Source organism: Pan troglodytes, chromosome 10 (assembly GCF_028858775.2).
Source record: "Pan troglodytes isolate AG18354 chromosome 10, NHGRI_mPanTro3-v2.0_pri, whole genome shotgun sequence".
Taxonomy (NCBI): Eukaryota; Metazoa; Chordata; class Mammalia; order Primates; family Hominidae; genus Pan; species Pan troglodytes.
Window position 1 is genome coordinate 76,546,847 of NC_072408.2, and position 16,704 is coordinate 76,563,550.

The window sequence follows — 16,704 nt, forward strand, 5'->3', positions numbered from 1 at the left end:
GACTTATTTCTTGATTTGCAGTCCAAGGTTCAGTGTAAGGGAAGTTCTCTACACACTCTGTTAAAGGCATTTGTTGTGTCTATCTGTACATGATTTAAAAATCTAATTTTTTATCTTTAAAACAGGAAAAGTAATGCCTTCTTTGCCTGTGCCACAGGATTGTTAAAAGGATAAAATAAAGTGGATTAAGTAGATGCAAAAACCTTAGAAAAATAAGGCAGTATAAAAATTTTAAGCTGTAATTTTAATTTGTTCTTACATGTGAAAGGTTTGTCTACAAATATCCTGTCAATTAAAGTATAAGAAATTTAATCCTAAGAGTTTTATGTTAAGTCTTTCAAGCATTAATTATAACGTTGCTTACCAGGAGAAGTTAAGATGAACATTTTTCACACTTTTGTTATGAATATATCTTGTTCATTGTGGCTCTGTATCTGGTTTCAGGTAGGCCATTCAGTATTAGTAACCTTGCCAGACTAAAGAGGTTTTCCTGTTTCATCTAGTGTTAGTTGCTACCATCTTCATCTGGGCATTTAATATTTGATAATTCAGCTAATTCTTTTGTAGACTCACTCTTGTGCACATAAATACAAATTCAGAAAATATGCAGCTAATTAATATATATTGCTGTGGTATAAATGACCAATGTTTAAAAATATTGTATATATTTAGCAGAATAAAGCTTTAGGATATTCATTTTGAAGTGGCATTAACTGTGGATATTAATCGTGGGTAAGGAGTGAACAGAGGCTGGAATTGATGCCTTGAATCCTCGTCCAGATAATGAGGAAAGTTATTTTACCATAAGTGAATTGCCTTTCATAACAGTGTTTGGATTATAAAATAAATCAAACCAAAATTACCTGATTTCTTCCTTTTTCATTTGCTAAAGCCAAGCTAGTGGAACTTGGGAGAAGAATAATTTATAAAATTCATTTACTGTAGAATACAATTCTGATATTTTTCTGCCAGTATAGCATCTAGTACTTTTTCTTTTTTTTTAAGTTGGCTTCAGCTGTTCTGGAGGCTGTGGAAAACAATACTCTAAGCATTGAACCAGTGGGATTACAACCTATCCGGTTTGTGAAAGCTTCTGCAGTTGAATGCGGAGGACCAAAGTAGGTTTTTACGTGCATGAACTGTGAAAGTGACTGAGTTTTTGAAATGTTATGGGTTGCAGTTATTTAGTTTTTCTGGTTTTAAATGTAGTTATATTTCCCTCAGATTTCTCTTAAGCGTCTGTGTAGCCCAAAGACAAATTCCTGAGACAGTGTGGAATATAGTATTTCAGATTTAGCATTAAAGGAGAGCCCTTTTAATTATAGGTTGGTGCAAAAGTAATCGTGCTTGTTGCCATTGAAAGTAATGGCAACAAGCACACAATTACTTTTGCACCAACCCAATACAATAATATACATATATGATAGAGATCCAGGTAAACTAGAGATAGAAACCTGAGTTTTGTTTTTGTTTTTGTTTTTAACCTCATATTGTGACCTATTAGTGGATTGTGAAATCAGTTTAGTGGGTCATAAGTAGAATTTTTTTTATTACACGTATATGTATAGCCATGTGTCCTGGGTTTCTGTATAAAAGACTTCTCTCTGAGGGTGACCATCAAAAATAGTTTGGGAAGGTACTGAGTTAGACTAAGTCTTATCGATCATGAAAACTGTGTACCAAGAAGACTTGATGAGATCTCTCTTTTCATATTGTGTTTATAAAGGATTCTCACTTTAATAAATAATCAGTTTTGTCTTTCATATGTGAGTCTTACTTGAGAATTACAAATCTTCAGAGATAAGACTCCCACATTTCATAGCAGGGCAGACTTGTTTTCCATCCAGTCTTATAAGGAGGAATGACTGAAACCAACAGTGCTTAAAACATCTGGCAAAGATGAAAGGTTTTGCCTAAAACCGTGGCATAATTGTGTCTTGGCTTCTGTTTAAAAAATGACTTGGAAAGCTTTTGAGAAAGATGCTTATTAAGTGCTTAGAGCCAGATCAATATAGGGGACTGGAAAGACTGAGAGAGCTCATAGAAAGCATAACTGACTGCTGTCAGGGTTATTTTGAAGCCAGAAGAGGAAAAGACTGGTTGAGATGAACTAATAGGTCTGTGTTAAAGCTGTTGTAGGAATTGTGTGCTTCTTTCTATTCCCTGTTACGCACGTTACGGTCTCAGCAAGATTACAGAATGTTGTTGTTTAGGTGACCATTTGTTGGAGGGTTCCTAGTCACATGTTTGCTCTGTGAGCCACACGTCCACCTCGCTCCCTCAAGCCACACGTGTAGCACGGTGGCCTCTGAATTTTAGGGAAAGAATTTACATTCTTAAATTCTACAAATACCCAAGTATTTTTGTTCTGATCCTTCCACCCCAAATATGGAGAGTTAAATTTAATCATAGCAGTTTTCTTATTTTTAAGGTCTGTGTCATGCCTCATTTTAAATATAGCATATAACTGTTTTTATTGTAGAATTTAAAATTTGTGCTTGCATTATATATCACACATATATGTGCAGATATCATCAAATGATAACAAATGGGGATATCAAATTAAAGTGGATTTATAGTATCTTTAGTAAAATAATTATAGTTTAGATTTAGAGAACAGTTTACAAAGTTTAAGGATATTGTGCTTGTGGGAATGGGGCCAGAAACCAAGGTGATGCATATCATGTGGAAAAAACTAAAGGAAGATACTGTCTTCCTTTATGAAATGTGAAGTGTGGCTCTGGCCGTGGTTCTTGTGAGCTAGAGTGTGAAGATAATGACTAAGTGAGTGGCACAGCACTGTAGGAATTTTGAGGAAGACAAGATCATTCAAACTATGATTAGGTACTCTTCTTGAAGGAAGAGAGATTTGGTTTAAGTTTTTTTTTAAATTTTATTATTATTATTATTATTATTATACTTTAAGTTTTAAGGTACATGTGCACAACGTGCAGGTTTGTTACATATGTATACATGTGCCATGTTGGTGTGCTGCACCCATTAACTCGTCATTTAGCATTAGGTATATCTCCTAATGCTATCCCTCCCCCCTCCTCCCACCCCCCAACAGTCCCCGGTGTGTGATGTTCCCCTTCCTGTGTCCATGTGTTCTCATTGTTCAGTTCCCACCTATGAGTGAGAATGTGTGGTGTTTGGTTTTTTTGTCCTTGCGATAGTTTGCTGAGAATGACAGTTTCCAGCTTCATCCATGTCCCTACAAAGGACATGAACTCATCATTTTTTATGGCTACATAGTATTCCATGGTGTATATGTGCCACATTTTCTTAATCCAGTCTATCATTGTTGGACATTTGGGTTGGTTCCACGTCTTTGCTATTGTGTATAGTGCCACAATAAACATACGTGTGCATGTGTCTTTATAGCAGCATGATTTATAATCCTTTGGGTATATACCCAGTAGTGGGATGGCTGGGTCAAATGGTATTTCTAGTTCTACATCCCTGAGGAATCGCCACACTGACTTCCACAATGGTTGAACTAGTTTACAGTCCCACCAACAGTGTAAAAGTGTTCCTATTTCTCTACATCCTCTCCAGCACCTGTTGTTTCCTGACTTTTTAATGATTGCCATTCTAACTGGTGTGAGATGGTATCTCATTGTGGTTTTGATTTGCATTTCTCTGATGGCCAGTGATGATGAGCATTTTTTCATGTGTGTTTTGGCTACATAAATGTCTTCTTTTGACAAGTGTCTGTTCATATCCTTTACCCACTTTTTGATGGGGTTGTTTTTTTCTTGTAAATTTGTTGGAGTTCATTGTAGATTCTGGATATTAGCCCTTTGTCAGATGAGTAGGTTGCAAAAATTTTCTCCCATTCTGTAGGTTGCCTGTTCACTCTGATGGTCCATGGTTTCTTTTGTTGTGCAGAAGCTCTTTAGTTTAATTAGATCCCATTTGTCAATTTTGGCTTTTGTTGCCATTGCTTTTGGTGTTTTAGACATGAAGTCCTTGCCCATGCCTATGTCCTGAATGGTATTGCCTAGGTTTTCTTCTAGGGTTTTTATAGTTTTAGGTCTAACATGTAAGTCTTTAATCCATCTTGAATTAATTTTTGTATAAGGTATAAGGAAGGGATCCAGTTTCAGCTTTCTACATATGGCTAGCCAGTTTTCCCAGCACCATTTATTAAATAGGGAATCCTTTCCCCATTGCTTGTTTTTGTCAGGTTTGTCAAAGATCAGATAGTTGTAGATATGCGGCATTATTTCTGAGGGCTCTGTTCTGTTCCATTGATCTATATCTCTGTTTTGGTACCAGTACCATGCTGTTTTGTTTACTGTAGCCTTGTAGTATAGTTTGAAGTCAGGTAGCGTGATGCCTCCAGCTTTGTTCTTTTGGCTTAGGATTGACTTGGCAATGTAGGCTCTTTTTTGGTTCCATATGAACTTTAAAGTAGTTTTTTCCAATTCTGTGAAGAAAGTTGTTGGTAGCTTGATGGGGATGGCATTGAATCTATAAATTACCTTGGGCAGTATGGCCATTTTCACAATATTGATTCTTCCTACCCACGAGCATGGAATGTTCTTCCATTTGTTTGTATCCTCTTTTATTTCCTTGAGCAGTGGTTTGTAGTTCTCCTTGAAGAGGTCCTTCACATCCCTTGTAAGTTGGATTCCTAGGTATTTTATTCTCTTTGAAGCAGTTGTGAATGGGAGTTCACTCATGATTTGGCTCTCTGTTTGTCTGTTATTGGTGTATAAGAATGCTTCTGATTTTTGCACATTTATTTTGTATCCTGAGACTTTGCTGAAGTTGCTTATCAGCTTAAGGAGATTTTGGGCTGAGACGATGGGGTTTTCTATGTGTACAATCATGTCATCTGCAAACAGGGACAATTTCACTTCCTCTTTTCCTAATTGAATGCCCTTTATTCCCTTCTCCTGCCTGATTGCCCTGGCCAGAACTTCCAACACTATGTTGAATAGGAGTGGTGAGAGAGGGCATCCCTGTCTTGTGCCAGTTTTCAAAGGGAATGCTTCCAGTTTTTGTCCATTCAGTATGATATTGGCTGTGGGTTTGTCATAGATAGCTCTTATTATTTTGAAATACGTCCCATCAATACCTAATTTATTGAGAGTTTTTAGCATGAAGGGTTGTTGAATTTTGTCAGAGGCCTTTTCTGCATCTATTGAGATAATCATGTGGTTTTTGTCTTTGGTTCTGTTTATATGTTGGATTACATTTATTGATTTTCTTATGTTGAACAAGCCTTGCATCCCAGGGATGAAGCCCACTTGATCATGGTGGATAAGCTTTTTGATGTGTGCTGGATTCGGTTTGCCAGTATTTTATTGAGGATTTTTGCATCAATGTTCATCAAGGATATTGGTCTAAAATTCTCTTTTTTTGTTATGTCTCTGCCCGGCTTTGGTATCAGGATGATGCTGGCCTCATAAAATGAGTTAGGGAGGATTCCCTCTTTTTCTATTTATTGGAATAGTTTCAGAAGGAATGGTACCAGCTCCTCCTTGTACCTCTGGTAGAATTCGGCTGTGAATCCATCTGGTCCTGGACTTTTTTTGGTTGGTAAGCTATTAATTATTGCCTCAATTTCAGATCCTGTTATTGGTCTATTCAGAGATTCAACTTCTTCCTGGTTTAGTCTTGGGAGAGTGTATGTGTCGAGGAATTTATCCATTTCTTCTAGATTTTCTAGTTTATTTGCGTAGAGATGTTTATAGTATTCTCTGATGGTAGTTTGTATTTCTGTGGGAGCAGTGGTGATATCCCCTTTATCATTTTTTATTGCATCTATTTGATTCTTCTCTCTTTTCTTCTTTATTAGTCTTGCTAGCGGTCTATCAGTTTTGTTGATCTTTTCAAAAAACCAGCTCCTGGATTCATTGATTTTTTTGAAGGGTTTTTTGTGTCTCTATTTCCTTCAGTTCTGCTCTGATCTTAGTTATTTCTTGCCTTCTGCTAGCTTTTGAATGTGTTTGTTCTTGCTTCTCTAGTTCTTTTTTTTTTTTTTTTTTTAGTATTTATTGATCATTCTTGGGTGTTTCTCGGAGTGGGGATGTGGCAGTGTCATAGGATAATAGTGGAGAGATGGTCAGCAGGTAAACACGTGAACAAAGGTCTCTGGTTTTCCTAGGCAGAGGTCCCTGTGGCCTTCCGCAGTGTTTGTGTCCCTGGGTACTTGAGATTAGGGAGTGGTGATGACTCTTAATGAGCATGCTGCCTTTAAGCATCTGTTTAACAAAGCACATCTTGCACTGCCCTTAATCCATTTAACCCTGATTTGACACAGCACATGTTTCAGAGAGCACGGGGTTGAGGGTAAGGTTATAGATTAACAGCATCCCAAGGCAGAAGAATTTTTCTGAGTACAGAACAAAATGGAGTCTCCTATGTCTACTTCTTTCTAGACAGACACAGTAACAATCTGATCTCTCTTTCTTTTCCCCACATTTCCCCCTTTTCTTTTCAACAAAACCGCCATCGTCATCATGACCTGTTCTCGACGGTCACTGTCTCTTTGGAGCTGTTGGGTACACCTCCTAGACGGGGCGGCCGGGCAGAGGCGCTTCTCACTTCCCAGACTGGGAGGCCGGGCAGAGGCACTCCTCACATCCCAGACGATGGGCGGCCAGGCAGAGGCGCTCCTCACCTCCCAGACGGGGCAGCCGGGCAGAGGCGCTCCTCACCTCCCAGACGGGGCAGCCGGGCAGAGGCGCTCCTCACCTCCCAGACGGGGTGGCCGGGCAGAGGCGCTCTTCACCTCCCAGACGGGGCGGCAGGGCAGAGGCGCTCCCCACCTCCCCGACGGGGTGGCCGGGAAGAGGCGCCCCTCACCTCCCAGACGGGGCGGCCGGGCAGAGGCGCTCCTCACATCCCAGACAGGGCGGCCGGGCAGAGGCGCTCCTCACTTCCCAGACGATGGGCGGCCGGGCAGAGGCGCTCCTCACCTCCCAGACAGGGTGGCTGGGCAGAGACGCTCCTCACCTCTCAGACGGGGCGGCCGGACAGAGGCGCTCGCTTCCTAGATGGGGTGGCCGGGCAGAGGCGCTCCTTACCTCCCAGACGAAGGGTGGCCGGGCAGAGGTGCTCCTCACATCCCAGACGATGGGCGGCCGGGCAGAGGCGCTCCTCACTTCCCAGACGGGGCGGCCGGGCAGAGGCGCTCACTTCCCAGATGGGGCGGCTGGGCAGAGGCGCTCCTCACCTCCCAGATGATGGGCAGCCGGGCAGAGGCGCTCCTCACCTCCCAGACGGGGCGGCCGTGCGGAGGCGCTCCTCACCTCCCAGACGGGTCGGCCCGGCAGATCTCTAGTTCTTTCAATTGTGATGTTAGGGTGTCAATTTTAGATCTTTCCTGCTTTCTCTTGTGGGCATTTAGTGCTATAAATTTCCCTCTACACACTGCTTTGAATGTGTCCCAGAGATTCTGGTATGTTGTGTCTTTGTTCTCGTTGGTTTCAAAGAACATCTTTATTTCTGCCTTCATTTTGTTATGTACCCAGTAGTCATTCAGTTTCCATGTAGTTGAGCAGTTGTGAGTGAGTTTCTTAATCCTGAGTTCTAGTTTGATTGCACTGTGGTCTGAGAGACAGTTTGTTATAATTTCTGTTCTTTTACATTGGCTGAGGAGTGCTTTACTTCCAACTATGTGGTCAACTTTGGAATAGGTGTGGTGTGGTGTGCTGAAAAGAATGTATATTCTGTTGATTTGGGGTGGAGAGTTCTGTAGATGTCTATTAGGTCCGCTTGGTGCAGAGCTGAGTTCAATTCCTGGATATCTTTGTTAACTTTCTGTCTCGTTGATCTGTGTTGACACAGTGGGGTTGTTGACAGTGGGGTGTTAAATGTTGACAGTGGGGTGTTAAAGTCTCCCATTATTATTGTTTGGGAGTCTAAGTCTCTTTGTAGGTCACTAAGGACTTGCTTTATGAATCTGGGTGCTCCTGTATTGGGTGCGTATATATTTAGGATAGTTAGTTCTTCTTGTTGAATTGATCCCTTTACCATTTTGTAATGGTCTTGTCTCTTTTGATCTTTGTTGGTTTAAAGTCTGTTTTATCCGAGACTAGGATTACAATCCCTGCCTTTTTTTGTTTTCCATTTGCTTGGTAGATCTTCCTCCATCCCTTTATTTTGAGCCTATGTGTGTCTCTGCACATGAGATGGGTTTCCTGAATACAGCACACTGATGGGTCTTGACTCTTTATCCAATTTGCCAGTCAGTGTCTTTTAATTGGAGCATTTAGCCCATTTACATTTAAGGTTAATATTGTTATGTGTGAATTTGATCCTGTCATTATGATGTTAGCTGGTTATTTTGCTCATTAGTTGATGCAGTTTCTTCCTAGCTTTGATGGTCTTTACAATTTGGCATGTTTTTGTAGCGGCTGGTACCGGTTGTTCCTTTCCATGTTTAGTGCTTCCTTCAGGAGCTCTTTTAGGGCAGGCCTGATGGTGACAAAATCTCTCAGCATTTGCTTGTCTGTAAAGTATTTTATTTCTCCTTCACTTATGAAGCTTAGTTTGGCTGGATATGAAATTCTGGGTTGAAAATTCTTTTCTTTAAGAATGTTGAATATTGGCCCTCACTCTCTTCTGGCTTGTAGAGTTTCTGCCGAGAGATCAGCTGTTAGTCTGATGGGCTTCCCTTTGTGAGTAACCCGACCTTTCTCTCTGGCTGCCCTTAACATTTTTTCCTTTATTTCAACTTTGGTGAATCTGACAATTATGTGTCTTGGAGTTGCTCTTCTCGAGGAGTATCTTTGTAGCGTTCTCTGTATTTCCTGAATTTGAATGTTGGCCTGCCTTGCTAGATAGGGGAAGTTCTCCTGGATAATATCCTGCAGAGTGTTTTCCAACTTGGTTCCATTCTCCCCGTCGCTTTCAGGTACACCAATCAGACATAGATTTGGTCTTTTCACATAGTCCCATATTTCTTGCAGGCTTTGTTCGTTTCTTTTTATTCTTTTTTCTCTAAACTTCTCTTCACACTTCATTTCATTCATTTTGTCTTCCATCACTGATACCCTTTCTTCCAGTTGATTGCTTCGATTACTGAGGCTTGTGCATTCGTCACGTAGTTCTCATGCCATGGTTTTCAGCTCCATCAGGTCCTTTAAGGATTTCTCTGCATTGGTTATTCTAGTTATCCATTTGTCTAATTTTTTTTCAAGGTTTTTAACTTCTTTGCCATTGGTTCGAACTTCCTCCTTTAGCTCAGAGAGTTTGATCTTCTGAAGCCTTTCTCTCTCAACTCGTCAAAGTCATTCTCCATCCAGGTTTGTTCCGTTGCTGGTGAGGAGCTGCGTTCCTTTGGAGGAGGAGAGGTGCTCTGATTTTTAGAGTTTCCGGTTTTTCTGCTCTGTTTTTTCCCCATCTTTGTGGTTTTATCTACCTTTGGTCTTTGATGATGGTGACGTACAGATGGGTTTTTGGTGCAGATGTCCTTTCTGTTTGTTAGTTTTCCTTCTAACAGACAGGACCCTCAGCTGCAGGTCTGTTGGAGTTTACTGGAGGTCCACTCCAGACCCTGTTTGCCTAGGTATCAGCAGTGGTGGCTGCAGAACAGCGGATATTGCTGAACCGCAAATGCTGCTGCCTGATCGTTCCTCTGGAAGTTTTGTCTCAGAGGAGTACCCGGCAGTGTGAGGTGTCAGTCCGCCACTACTTGGGGGGTGCCTCCCAGTTAGGCTACTCGGGGGTCAGGGAGCCACTTGAAGAGGCAGTCTGCCTGTTCTCAGATCTCAAGCTGCGTGCTGGGAGAACCACTGCTCTCTTCAAAGCTTAGCTGGAAATGCAGAAATCACCCGTCTTCTGTGTGGCTTACGCTGGGAGCTCTAGACTGGAGCTGTTCCTATTCGGCCATCTTGGCTCTACCCTCCAGAAATAAAAACTGGTTTAGGTTTTTGAAGCATAAGGGTAATTTGGATAAAGAGCAGTACATAACAACTGAAGGCCTAGAAACAAATCAAAGTGTGTTCAAAGGATGGTCAGTGTATGGAGAGGAAAGGGAAGATGTGACATTTTAAGAAAGAAAAGTTAGATTGGGGTGGGGGGATGGGTAAAGGAGAAAGGAGTTAGAGATATCTGACTGGAAGACTGATTTGAAGTGATTGTGGAAATTAATGGAAAAGGCTTTGGTTTGTGGAAGAGGATTATGGTCTAGATTTAGACATATTGACATCCTCACATGAAAATGGGAAACAGGGATTTGAAATCTTGGGACTAGAGTTATAGAGATTTATTAATGTAGTGTAGCATGTTTGGAAAAAAAATGGAGTTGGAGGTCAGAGGTCTGTTTGCATTGAATCCTGGCTTAACTAAAAATACATTAGGTGTGTCCAGTTTACAAAATAGCTTAGAAATGAGATCTTTTAAGAAACGCTATACACCATGGAATACTATACAGCCATAAAAAAAGAATGAGATCATGTCCTTTGCAGGGACATGGCTGGAGCTGGAGGCCGTTATCCTTAGCAACCTAATGTAGGAGCAGAAAACCAAATGCTGCCTGTTCTCCCTTATAAGTGGGAGCTAAATGATGAGAACACATGGACACATAGAAGGGAACAACACACACTGCCGCTTGTGGAAGGGTGGAGGATGGGAAGAGGGAGAAGATCAGGAAGAATAATGGATACTTATTCTTCCTGAATCACCCAGGGTGATGAAATAATATATACAACAAACCCGCATGACACGTTTACCTATGTAATAAACCTGCACACCCTGCAGTTGTACTCCTGAACTTACAAGTTAAAAAAAAGAAACACTTATTATTTTAAAAGTTGATACTTAAAGCCACCTTACCAGATCCCTTTCAAAATTAGGCTAAATAGTAGACCAGCAGGCATATGTCTGTTTCCAGAAGAATAGTGTATAAATTGGTTTTTAGCAGCTTAATGGCACATTTTCCTCTTATGTGAATTATACTTTTGGAAGTTCCACAGACTTCCAACACTTTGTGCTTTAAATTTCTATATCTTCTATCCTCCCCAAGCTAGTAGTTAGTGCTTTTAAATATTGTTACAGATCATTAAAGGAATTTGCTAATAAAGAAACAATGAAGAAATATCTATTTGAAAAAAAGACAGGAATTGATTTGTGATTTGAATTGCCCCCTTCTCAAAAATTATCCTGTTTCAAATACACATTGTTGTGTGTTTTCTTAATACAAAGGCACATTTGTATTATATTTCTTGTATCGCTAAAATGTAATGTTATTTATTTACTATATAATTTATACTGTCATATAAAATGCTATTTGCCACTTACTTAGAGCTATGCTAATTTTGCATTGATGGGGAGTGATAGTTGTATTGAGCCAGGTTCCTAGCTTAGGGTGACAGCTTGGCTGCTGCAAGTCCGGCCTGATAGACATGCTAGCTTTATCTCATGGAGCCATAGGGTAACAGATGGCTCATTACTTATTCAGCAGTCATTGAATGTGTGCTGTGTGCCAGGCATTTAAAGATGAATCAAAGTCCCTGCCCTCAAGAGGTTGATAGCCTAATCCCAGCCAGAAAGCCCTCATATAAAATTTTATCTTTTGTCATATGCAAATAGAAAGGATCGTGTGAAATTCAGTGTACTTGTTATATGATTGTTAAGATTCAGTATTTTTATAAGGTGGCTTATTCCTTTGTACTTCTCCCTAGGTCCCACATTAAATGCATATAGAGCAACCAACCAACCAAATAAACAAATACCCCATCTGGAAACTATTACCCTGCAAGCTATCAATAACATGCTTTGAGACTTGAACAGTCATCATGAGGATATTTTCAGCTGAGAAGCTGAAATCCTGATGGAAAGCTGAGAGCTGTCCTGCAGCTGATTACTGATTTGTAAATTTGTTCCAAGATGGGACATACCTGGAAAACACCTAGTTTCTGTTTCTAGAATCATGGTTAATGTTATGGCATTAAACTTATACTACTAATAGAATGTAAGTCTCACAAGGGCAGAGACTTTGTCCTTTTCATCACTTTAGCCCAGCATCTAGAATGGTGCCTGGTACACAGTAGGTTCTCAAATATTTGTTATCTAACTGAATGAATAGGCAACTTGTACAGAAGGTAGGGGCAAATGCTTTTCATTTCAAAAAACTGAAATTTATCATTATTTCACAGAAAATGTGCTCTCACTGGCCAGAGTAAGTCCTGTAAACACAGAATTAAATTAGGGGACTCAAGCAACTATTATTATATTTCTCCTTTTTGCAGATACAGGGTAAGTGACTTAACCATAAATTTTAATAAAGCTTGCTTTGATATGGGACATTTGACCATTCATGACATTTTCTCCATTTGGCCTAGATCACTTCTGTATGTAACTTTTTTACATACATTCGATACATTCAGCAGGGACTCGTGAAACAGCAGGATGGTGAGTGTTCTTGATTCAATATAAGTCTTTACATAAAAGTTCAGCAAAAAGTATAAGTATAAGTAAAGTTCAGCAAAAAGTATAGAATAGTAGTAATGCTCATATCAACTTTATTGTTGGTTCATTTATATTGAATCCCTTCTATAGTTCTAATAAAATTTGTGGAGAATTTGGGAACAAATGTCTTTTAGAAAAATATTGTGTTTAATTATTTTATTTGCCTCATTTTACTCTTAATTTTGAATTTTAAGCAGGGTCAGTTTTAACTCATAAGGGGTATATGATAAACCAGATGGTAAATGAGAAGAGAGTTCTAAGCTCATTGAATTGACTCTTTAAGAGATGAAAATGAGTAGGCCGGCAAAGTGGTCAGATTTATTTTAATTGATGGAAACCATGATGGAGCTCACAATTAAGTTTTCCCTGTATTTTCTACTTTTTGTGTGTGAATTAATAAAGCAGTCATGAGGATAATTCTGAATGGAATAAAGATTGCCATATTCTAAATCAGCAGAAACGTGCAGGTGATATATCCAGGAGAACCAACCTCATGAAAGTGTGTTAATATTTTAATACAATTTTATAGCTAAATATCTTAAATATCAGGCATGAAAACTAATATGGCCTGACAGCTCCAAAGCAGTATCTCTCGAGCACAAATGATTGTTTAAAAAAAAAATAGCAGATACTAGGCTAGGGACAAGTCTGTGCCAGTTAGTATTTAAAGTTTTACAAAATTTCCCTGTTTATATTTTTTAGGCACTGAAAATATTATCTTACTTAAACACTGGTAGAGGCCTACCATCTTTCAATCATGTAAAGCAGTGAATCTTAATTCTATGGAGAAGTTAGTCACGCTGATAAAAACTTAGTTTAGCCTTTCTCAAGGTCTGGTATGTTGAAAAATGTCATATTTCTTTAAAATCCCATATAGTTGGATTTTAATGCCTAAAACAATAGAGATAAAACCTGTTAACCTAATAACCTGATAACCTAATTAATGTTGAATTTCAAAAGGCCTAATAACATAAAAACAGTCTTTAAACTGTGTAATACTTTTTTTGACTTTAATAAAACAATTCTTTTTGAATACCTGTTGATGGATAATATAATTTAAGCCAGAGAACAGAAAATTTATGTTAAGTATAATTGCCAAGAACATAATATTTTTCTGTTTGTTTAAATAAGAAGCTTGGAAAGACAAAGATAATTTACTTTATGAAAATAGGAAGAAAGTGTTACGAGTAATGAATGGTGAGGGTGTTGATAATAAAAGTAGTATATCTTCTCTGGTTTCTGTCACTCTTCCACTTTATGATATTTAGTACATATCATTTAGTATGTGTGTTTGTTGTAAACAGGTATTAGTCTTAAAATCTGTTTATTATATGTGCCTTGTGCCAACAAAGGATTTAGGGCAGCTAAATCTAAAGCAGAATTTCTCGACCTTGGTACTAGTGACATTTTGAGCTGGATAATTCTTTGTTGTGGGGGGCGGTCTTGTGCATTTGTAAGATATTTAATAGCATCCCTAGCTTTTACTCATTAGATACCTGTAGCACCCCCGAGATGGGACAGTGAAAAATGTTTCTATTCATTGCCAAACGTACCCTGGCGTGGCCAGGGAATGAGGAGTGGTGGTGGTGGTAGTGGTGGAATCTTCCCTGATTGAGAACCATTGATCTAAATGAATATAATCTGATCATATATCAAACGAAGACCTTTTATTGTCTGAAATAAGGAGCCAACGTTTTTCCACTTACAGTGGGAACTTACAAAAGTATAGGTAATTGAATTTACAATTCCTCTTCCACATGCATTTTTATTTCTAATTTGAGCCATACACAAAACCTTTCTGTTACTTCTCACAATGTTACTGAGTTTTCTGGATTGTCTTGTTTTCTTTTTTTGCCCTTCACCCTCTGGTAGTGTTAATGAAGAGTAAAATGGCCGCGATATAACAAACTAGAGCAAGAAGATTCGTAAGTTAGAGAATAGCTCGAATAATTGAGTATTGAGTATATTCACTTAATGAAGGTAACAGCATTGACATTTACTCAGGATGCTGAATGTCTGTCTACCTTTTCTTGGGCTAAAATGATAGTCTCTGATGTATTTAACAAATAATTGTGACAAAACTGGTGACTTTTGCTTTATTGATAAAACTGGGATGGTCACAAGTCTGTGGAAAAGTTTATGTGAATTATTGAAAAAATGTAGGTACATCTTTAGGAAATGCACAATTGACATTTCAGCTAAGGTTTTCAGCGAAACATTAAAAATAATGAAGATGGTATTTTATGATTTAAATATCTCTCTTTTCTGTTTGTATAGTTGATCAGATGTTTTGGGAGGTTATGCAGTTGAGAAAAGAGATGTCATTGGCAAAGCTGGGTTATTTCAAAGAGGAACTCTGATGCTCTGCGTGGGACCATGCCTGAACTCCCCGAATAACTGAAAAATGGCTGAATATTTTTATGGTTACTTGATATTTATTTCCAAGGAGTGGGCCTAAGACTTTTTTCCCCTTTTGCAAATTGCTCTAAGAAGTACCATGATTTCTTTTAAACTGATCTATGCTGTGTTTGCTTATTCTTTAGTTGAACACACTATGAAGAATTCCAGGTGTACTAGTGAATGTAATTTATAGTTGCCAAAAAAAAAAACCTGAAATAAATAAATGTTAGATTGAATGTGTGTACATTTTCTCTTCTAGCTCTGACATGGCATTTAGGGTTAGCAGAATGTATTAAATAGTAATTTTCAAACTACACAGTAGCTTCCTTCCTTGTGAGAGGCAAGAAAGAAGTCTGAGTGGATAGTACTCACTTTCCAAGGCCCCCACCTCTAGAATGGCTTTATTTTTATCTGTTTTCTATATTGGGTTTCAAAAAAGATTTTATTTGAAGAAATACTTCTGCTGCTACAAAGTTTGAAAGTTACTATTTTAATTATTCTGCTCTCTGTAACTGAAAGAATCCCTTTATTTTGGTTATTCATTAAAATATAATAGAAGGCAGTCAGATTTTATCCCAGAGATGTATTCCTGAGTGTCTTGATATAGTGTATTCATGTTTTATATGTGTTGACCACTATATTGTCATTGGAGGGACATAGATGTAAATGAGTTTGACGTGTGTCAAAGGGGTTTAAAGGGGTGTGGATTGAATGAATGGTATGTGTGAAGTATATGCTGATTATAGAACCACTTGACCTCTGCATTCCAAATTGTAAAACTGACTCAACTGGAGAAATTATAACAAAGAGGTTTGTGGTAGAAATGTAATAAGTATAGAAAAGCAAAAAGAAAAAATGAGAAACCGCTTTAGTCTCTGTTTAGAGAAAGCTGCTGTTAATATTTTTGGATAGTAGCCTTTCAGCTTTCAGATATTTTCTACTTACATATGCATATTTTTGAAACAAAAAGTAGGGTTTTTTTTTGCTTTTTAAACCTAAACATTAAATATATTTTCCCTTGGGTAAACCTACACATCCTAATCCCTGTTTATAGAATTTTAACATAATTTAATTGTGTTTGGAGATGAGGTGGTTTTCAGTTTATTTTTCATATTATAATGCTGTGACGAGTATCCTTATCTGTACACTTCTGAACATTGTGGAGTTCTTTCTTGTGGATGCCTGGAGATAAAATTGTGTCGAGATATATATGTATTTTTAAATGTTTGATCTGCATTGCTAGATTGCCATCCAGAAAAGTTAATCAATTTGTATTCACAGCAGCAGTGTACAAGAGGGCTGGTTTTCTGAAGATAACATTTTTTTCAGTCCTGTTCAGAGGTTTGGTCAATCTTACCTGTAGATGACTTCAGCCACCAGGCTGGATGGGAGCCCACAGACAAAAGGACATTGGTGTATGTTATGGTGAAAACCGTCAGTACCATGCCTAGCTCAAGAATGTGAAATTGAACCTGAAAAAAACTTTGAACCTACAATTTTATGTTCTGAAAATAGTTATTCTAATGTGAGGGCATTAATAAGAATATGTACCATCAAAGCTTCAGAAGATTTTCCATACAAACTAAAATCACTTTTGGAGAAAGTACCTAAATAAAAAGAGAAACAAATCCAGGAGATACTGTAAGATTTGAAAGAAAGGTAATCAAATACTCAGAAAAAGTTTTTTGATGACTTAAAAAGGATAAATAAAAAGTAAGACTAAAGAAAATCAGTATACCCATTAATAATAAATCTTTAGTAATCTATAAGGGGAAGAATGCTTTTCAACCTTATACACTAGAAGCATGCTCTTTAAAATTAATGCGACAGGATGATGACTTGATGTAGAAACTATGTGGAATTATAGATTAAAAT

At 38.4% G+C, this 16,704-nt stretch overlaps 1 protein-coding gene across 22 annotated transcripts in view; it reads left to right on the forward strand.

Moving 5' to 3' along the window:
- RAB3IP (RAB3A interacting protein) overlaps window positions 1-15,065 on the forward strand; it is a 186,153-nt gene extending 171,088 nt beyond the window's left edge. For 16 of the 22 annotated variants that reach the window (XR_010148077.1, XM_054663400.2, XM_024347945.3 and 13 more), the window contains 4 exons: window positions 1,006-1,118; window positions 12,117-12,216; window positions 12,303-12,372; window positions 14,707-15,065. Coding sequence is in view for 20 of the 22 variants with exons in the window: in XM_054663400.2 (XP_054519375.1) it covers window positions 1,006-1,118; window positions 12,117-12,216; window positions 12,303-12,372; window positions 14,707-14,789 (366 nt within the window). In the remaining 2 variants the exon portion in view is untranslated. The remainder of the gene's footprint in view (window positions 1-1,005; window positions 1,119-12,116; window positions 12,217-12,302; window positions 12,373-14,706) is intronic. The other 6 variants (XR_010148078.1, XM_024347950.3, XM_063785900.1 and 3 more) reach the window with 1 other exon arrangement.
- The last annotated feature ends 1,639 nt before the right edge of the window (window positions 15,066-16,704 follow it).